Genomic DNA, 7,268 nt, shown 5'->3' with positions numbered 1-7,268 from the left:
TGATGAGTGAGGTATGTCAAAGACAGAGAGACAAACATACGATGCCAATCTACCAATTTCTACTGAAGATAGTGAAGGAAGTGGCAAGAGAACTAGACTTGATGATGATGGTGACACCGTCTTGCCAAGTGGTGGGAGCTTCGTATCTGGAGGTATATCTCGACCAGATGGTGTAAAGAAAGCTAAGGTCTGAAGAAAAGGCAAAGGGGCAAAATCATCAGAGGGAGTTTCGTCTTTTGGAAGTCATTTGCAAGCTAGCACTGAAAATATGACTAATGAGCGCCAACTAAATTTAAAGAAATTTGAGCGAGATGAAGCAAGAGAAACAAGGAGGATTCGACAGCTTGAGATAGAGGAACAGAGAATCCAGTTGGATAAGCAAAATATGAAACATGATTTCTTGCAAATATTGGTGTCGAATGCTTGTCTAACTCCTGATGAGGAAAAAGTAAAGGCAAGATTGATGTTGGAGTTTTATGGTGGTTCTAATTAGCAAAGTGTTTAATGTTTAGTTTATTTCATGTGTTTAAATTTTATGTCACACTCTAGTTTTAATTAGTTTTCAATAAGCTTGTATTAATTCGTGTTGTGCCTTTAAACTTGTATTAGTTCGTGTTGTGTCTTTAACTTTGTATTATTTTGTGTTATGTAATATATTATTTTTTTATTGCCAAATTGTATTTTACACATTGTTGTTACGGAGTATTATATTATAAGAAAATCCAATATAATCTTATCAAGAAATCCATAAAATCTTATCAACCAATAGAAAATCTAAGAAAATCTAAGAACATCCAAAAACATCTTATCAAGAAATCCGAATACTCTTATCAAATAATCGGAAATCTTAGAAATTCTAAGGAAAAAAAAAGAAACTTATCATGAAATCAATATAATCTTATCAACAAATCAAAAATTTAAGAAAATCCAAAAAAATCTTATCAGGTATTCCATATAATCCTATCAACAAATGAGAATCTTGTAAAATCTTAGAAGATATAAGAAAATCCAATAAAATCCAGTAAAATCTTATCACGTAATCCATATAATCTTATCTACATTACTCTTTAAATACACACACATTATCAAACTCATTTCTCACACTCACTTCTCATTATCACATTCTATTCTATCTCAAAAAAAATGTTATTTGAAAAAAGTTCAAGCTCAGAATCTGCTAATGAAAATCCATACGGAGAAGTTGATCGAATGGTTGACGATTTTGTCACTCATCATTTACCAAACAAATTCTTTCCACGAGGTCCTAGACTTCGAAATGTAAATGATGCCATTCCGATTCCAGCAAATAGAAACCGTGAAGAAGGGCATAACCGCTTGTTTAATGATTACTTTGCGGAAAATCCAGTATATTCAGACAAGCAGTTTCGTCGAAGGTTTCGAATGAGAAGACTTTTGTTTTTCCGTATCATGCACAAAGTGGTTAAAAATGATGTTTTCTTGCAACAGAGAAGAAATGCTGCCGATAAAATTAGAATTATCAGGATTGCAAAAATATATGCATTGCAGCTATCAGAATGTTAGCGTATGGTTTGACTCCGGATGCAATTGATGAATATCTGCGAATGGGTGAAACAACTTCAAAAAAATAATTATTACATTTCACTCAAGGGGTAATCAAGAATTTTGGAAAGGATTACCTAAGAAGTCCTACAGATGAAGACTTAAGGAGGATCCTTTATCAAAATGAAATGCGCGGATTTCCAGGCATGTTCAGTAGTATTGATTGTATGCAATGGAAATGGAAGAACTGCCCTACCGCATGGAGAGGTCAATACCAAGGACGCAGCGGGAAATCGATCCTAATTCTTGAAGCTGTTGTAGATCAAGATCTATGGATTTGGCAGGTACTCCTGGTTCAACATAATGACCTTAATGTTCTGCACCATTCTCCTGTTTTTGATGATGTTTTGTAAGGTAAGGCACCTCCTATAACTTTTCAGGTGAATGGGCATGAATACAACATGGGATACTAACTCACAGATGGTATTTATCCAAATTGGGCTACGTTCATTTAAGGATTTTCTCGTCCCCAACTTGAAACGGAAAAGGTTGTTTGCTGATAGACAAGCACATGTTCTTAAGGATGTTGAACGTGCGTTCGGAGTTTTGCAAGCAAGATTCACCATTGTACGACAACCATCTCTTGCTTACGATGAAGATATATTAGGCGACATAATGAAGGCTTGTATCATCTTACACAACATGATAGTTGAGGATGAACGAGATACGTATGTCCGAGCTGATGTGTTACGAAGGTACTATGAAGAAGACGTTTCGAGCTTAACCGCAACAGTGAATATTGGTGAACCTTTTGAGTTCCACACTGGACAACCCTACTCCATTAACGCATACTTGGGGAGAAGAACAACTTTGCGTAGCAGTCAAACTCATAACTCTTTGAAAGAAGATTTATTTGAGCACAACTGGCAAAAATACGAAGGCAATAATCATTAAGCTCATGCCTCGAAGAAGAGTTGTCATTTTAGTGGTTGCGTTTTATTTATCGTATTTTTTTTATCATGTGTTTAACGTACTTTATTTTGGCTCTATGATGCTTTAGTCCATAACATAATGTGTTTAGTTGTTGTAATGTTCTAGTTATCCGAAACTTGTCTTGTTTTAGTCCATCTATTATGTATTTTATTCAATTATGTCCCTTTATGTTATTTAAATTTATAAAATATTTTCAATTAAATTTATAATATTAAAAATATATAAATATCGAAATATATATAAAAATAACGTAAACAAAAAAAATTAACGTAATTTAAATAATTTATCTTAACTAATTGTTAGAATTCATTTAAGTTATTAATATAATTGAATAAATACAAAATGGATGGAGTATGTGGGAAATAGAAAGTGTGGTCGGGTTTAGTGAATAGTAAAAGTAAAAGTCGTGAGGAGTTTTTTAGTTCATTGGTGGGATGAATTTGTTGTAGGAAAATTTGTACGTGAGGAAAGTGTTGTGGAAGAGTAAGAAAGTGGTAGAGAGATAGTGGTGAGATTTTTTTTTTCCCACTAGTGAGAGTGGGTTAGTCTGTTAGATTGGTGGTAGTGCTCTTATGTCACTTTCTCTCTCCTCTTTTTCTGTCATTTTCTCTTTCCTTTATTATTTTTGTCCTTTTCCATTTGTCCTAGTCCTACTTTGTTTATCCGTTGGTGCGAATTTACTAAAATGCCCATGTTATATGTGAGCAAATAACTCGCAACATGCCGCCTCTCCATCCTCACCAAACGGAGCCTAAGTGCTAAACAGTCTCAGTGTACGGGGGACCAAAAAAGCTGGGCTAACATATAGAAATTCACTCGTTAGATTTGTGGGCTGGGCCTGGTCCAGGCGAACTCAAGTTGCCCAACCCAACAAAACAAAGTTTCCCGTTCCCATCCTCACCTTCTTCTATTCTCTGTTTATCGGAAATTCGGAAAATTATTGCAGAAAAACCCTAGAAATCTTGAATTTGCAGAAACCAAGCAGGCAAAGATGACGCAGAAGGCGAATATGTTCAAAGGTAAACAAAAGAAGAAGGCTGTTCCTCCCAGTCGCCATGGAAAAGACTCTCACATTCGTAAAGGTAATCCCCGTCTTGCTCTCTCTCTCATCAAACACCATTAAAGCTGCTTTCTTCTTTTTCTTCTTCCTTTTTTTGGATTTTTTTGTTAATTTGGTTGTTGATTTTCAGGAAAGAGAGCTATTAAGCCATTGAAGGTTACCAAGGAAATGGATGCTAGTAAGGTAAAGTAATTTTACCCTTGTATTTGTTTAATTGATTGATCTTTGTTTTGATTGGGCAGTTTTTATAAAGATATTAGGGTTTGTGATTGATTGTGCAAATTTTCCTGTTTGGTGAGTTGATGGGTTGTTTGATTGAAAGCTCATAGTTTATAGGATCCTTATTCTGTGATACTGAACCTTATTCACATCATATATTTAGCAATTAACATATTACTCATCCCGTCAACCACGATGTTTGCCCAACTCGTAATCTTGCTCATCTCGGCGAACACTGTGGGACAAATTATGGGTGTGAAAATAGTGATGAAAATAACCTCAAGCAAAGGTGCTTGCTTGAGCTGTAGACCTGTAGTAGTTTCCCCAGTAGCTGGAAATCAACAACATCCAGAGTTTCTGATTGTAATTGAACGGTGTACCCTTTTGTCTTTGAGGTGGATGGCTCATCCTATTGTAGGCGTGTTCGGTACTATTACAAGCTAGGATATATGCTCATATGTTCACTACTTCTGCCTTTGTTTTCCAAGAGTAACTTGTCAGTTCTGTATGTGAATCTTTGAAGAAGTTCCACACAGTGATTGAAGAATGTGGATAGTTAAGATGTTGGTTATTTGTAAGACATTAATTTCAGGAGGCCTTAAGAACTTCTGGCTGGATGTAACTTATAAGTCAAATAGAACTAATTATGAAGCTGAGTGTTGCTTGCGTTGATAGTAAAATGTTGTGACAAAGGGATTCCATCAAATCTGCGTTGTTGTGTGTCAATTCATATTACAATATTTGGCTATTAGGACTGAACATTTGCACAAGCTTAGGTTACTTCTTTCTTGATGCAATGCTCTTAGGAAGAACTGCCTGACAAAGTAGTAGTATTGTTTCCTACTTTTAAGATGTACTGCCTTTATAGTTTTACTATGATGTTAATCATGCTTTTGGTTCATTGCATTTGTTAATTGGCAACTTAACTTGTTGTGTGTGCAACTGTGATCTGCTGATATGTGGATGGGGAAGGGGTAAAACAGCCCTTAAATATATGTTGATTCTTTGGCAGGTTTGTTTGTCTGTTTTTCTTTTGTACAGCACTATTGCTACATAATTTGTGTGTTCAATTAAAGAGTGGCAATAGAAATCACCCCCCATACAGCTTTAGAGCTTTATTTTTAAGATTTTACTGTGTTGTATTTGTATCTTTGTAGGGTCATTCAGAGGTTTAATGCAATTCTTATCACTTTGGAATTTAGATTATCTTCCATTTTTCTTTGTGAATAGGAACAAGTTTGTTTTCGAAACACCATTGAATACTTGTTTATTCCGTTGTTTATTTGACATAAAAAAAGGGAAGTAGAACTGTTATAGTAAATGGAAGAATATGGAGTTGTATGCTGGCCTAAGTAATACAAAGTAGGAAATTGTACTTTCACAAAATAGAGGAAGTTGCTTACTTCATATCCTACTAGTTAGAAAATTTTGCCGATTACTACCTAGGTGTTTAGTGATTTTGCCGATTACTACCTAGGTTGTTAAAAGTTGTCAATTACTACCTACCTTTTTTAACTATTGTTGTCGATTGCTACCTTAGCCCACATTTCGGTCAATTAGTCACTAAGCATATCATAATTAACCCGTTAATCAAAATTTAATTCCTATGATTAACAAATAACATGTTATACTTGTTAGGAAGGAAACTATATGGGAATAACAACTTTGTGAAATATTTCCTATGTTCGGCAAAAAGACTACTAAATATTGTGAAGTTGTTCAGGCATTTGAATTGCATTTCCTGCATGGCATTTATGTTCTGTGTCCTCTTTTGCTGGTTGAACCAGGATGTAAGCAAGTTCATTAACTACTGCAATGAGGTAAAAGCCGCTGCAGTGGTTTGCAAGGATGGAGGATATCTTAGCATTGTTAAAACAACAGATAAACCATCAACAGCTGGAAAGTAATAGGTGAGCTAGCTTTGGTAAGGTAACGAAACATGAAACAGAATCACAAGGAGTGAAGTTGATACGACATGTACATGAAGTTTTGGGAGCAAGATCATACAACTTATGTGTAGTAGCAAGATCATGAAGTTTTGTTATTGTCATGGGTTTGATTTGACTTGTGTGCTACCTTCGCCGAGTATAGTCGTTGTATACTCTAGAGCTGCTGAAATTTTGCCTTTTATTAATCGAGTCGAATTATGTCTTTTTTTCGTTGCAATCTAATATACTACGGTACTTCTAAGCATGATTTTTGTTGTATACAGTAAATCCCTTTTAAGTTTTAGCATTATTTTTATTCAAATTATTGCAGCAGTCAGTCAAGACTGGTAGACTATTTGGATTATCCCGGAATCTGCAGGTGACCGTTGAGGCCTTGTAGTTAGCACGTTTTTTAACACTTACATTTCCCATTAACTATGGTTTTATTCCCCACCCTGATCAGTATTCAGCTTTTGGGTTGTGGGCCTGTGTCAGCAAGTTTAAGTTGTTAGATGGGTTGGGCCACACGAGGCCCATGGACATTACGAAATTATTAGGTGAATAATGTCAAGTTAATAGCACATGGTAAAAAGGTTTAAATATTAAATCATGTTTTATATAATTGCTCAAGAAGCCACATCCAAATATTATAGTGATATGATATCAGAGTTTTTGATGATGTGGGCTCCACTGCAACTTTTGACCTTTTGTGCTTTACGTAATGGTGCATGCGTGGCGAGCTATCGTTTAATCAGAGTCGTTTGATGAATCATGAATTATAGGGACGTATCTTTTGTGAGTAAGACATCCGCATCATTCCACGCGCACCACAACCATGTTTGTTAAAATCTTGGTGGTACTCCGTATTCTCCAACTTTCTTTGAAACTTTTCCCCCTTTTCACTCTCTTTCTATGGTTCTACGGTTCTACCCATCCCTCCACTTCTTTTTTCTTTTCGTTTTTTCCACTAATAGTATAATAAAGTTCAAGTTTTAATTTTGCTTATGTGGACCAATCAATTATGCAGTGGGGAATGACATTTAGCTTGTAGATCATTAAAGAATAATTTAAAGGTTATACAAAACAGAATTACCTTAAAAAAGTTGCCCGTTAGTTAATTAAAGGACGGATAGAATAAAAGAAAAATGTATTAGTAAACATTTGTACTTTGTATAATTAAGGTAAACTTTAAATTATGATCTTGGTACTTTATGTTAGAGCCATACCAAAATGTTGCTCGTCTTGTATCAAATAATGTGATCCTCATTTAGGTTAGGCCAATTAACTACTCCCTCCATTTCTTTTTGATGTATCCATTTCAGAAATTGGGGAGTTTTTAAGAAAATTGGAATCTTGGTTTGTATTGGTATAAGTGTAATGATTGGGTGTAAGAAAAATGATTATATGTAAGAGATTATAATAATAAAAAAATAAAAAATAAATAAATAAGGTAAGAAAGATGAGTGATAATGATGGGTGATAAAGGAGGTGAGAGAGTGGGTATATGGGGAAGGGAAAAGAATTAAATAATAGGGGTGGGGAAATTT

The 7,268-nt window shown here is 34.9% G+C and overlaps 2 protein-coding genes across 2 annotated transcripts; both read left to right on the top strand.

Annotated features, from left to right (window-relative positions):
* Positions 1 to 2,001: 2,001 nt before the first annotated feature.
* LOC110803880 (uncharacterized) lies at positions 2,002 to 2,475 on the top strand. Its single transcript, XM_022009421.2, has one exon. The coding sequence runs from the start codon at positions 2,002 to 2,004 to the stop codon at positions 2,473 to 2,475; it is 474 nt and encodes a 157-aa protein (XP_021865113.2).
* A 936-nt stretch (positions 2,476 to 3,411) lies between these two features.
* On the top strand, positions 3,412 to 5,986 carry LOC110803893 (uncharacterized). Its single transcript, XM_022009435.2, has 3 exons — positions 3,412 to 3,596; positions 3,705 to 3,757; positions 5,581 to 5,986. Exons 1-3 carry the CDS (start codon positions 3,506 to 3,508, stop codon positions 5,698 to 5,700), a joined length of 264 nt encoding a protein of 87 aa, XP_021865127.1. The 5' UTR covers positions 3,412 to 3,505; the 3' UTR covers positions 5,701 to 5,986.
* Positions 5,987 to 7,268: the final 1,282 nt, after the last annotated feature.

Source organism: Spinacia oleracea, chromosome 1 (genome assembly GCF_020520425.1).
Source record: "Spinacia oleracea cultivar Varoflay chromosome 1, BTI_SOV_V1, whole genome shotgun sequence".
Taxonomy (NCBI): Eukaryota; Viridiplantae; Streptophyta; class Magnoliopsida; order Caryophyllales; family Amaranthaceae; genus Spinacia; species Spinacia oleracea.
Note: the sequence above shows the minus strand (reverse complement) of the source record. Positions and strands in the feature narration are given on the sequence as shown.

What these genes read in the sequence shown, in the direction of transcription:
- LOC110803880 (XM_022009421.2), top strand. Translation starts at nt 2,002, where the DNA reads ATGGTATTTATCCAAATTGGGCTACGTTCATTTAAGGATTTTCTCGTC.
- LOC110803893 (XM_022009435.2), top strand. Translation starts at nt 3,506, where the DNA reads ATGACGCAGAAGGCGAATATGTTCAAAGGTAAACAAAAGAAGAAGGCT. An exon ending in AGACTCTCACATTCGTAAAG is followed by an intron (nt 3,597 to 3,704) that starts GTAATCCCCGTC and finishes GTTGATTTTCAG; the next exon opens with GAAAGAGAGCTATTAAGCCA. An exon ending in AGGAAATGGATGCTAGTAAG is followed by an intron (nt 3,758 to 5,580) that starts GTAAAGTAATTT and finishes TGGTTGAACCAG; the next exon opens with GATGTAAGCAAGTTCATTAA.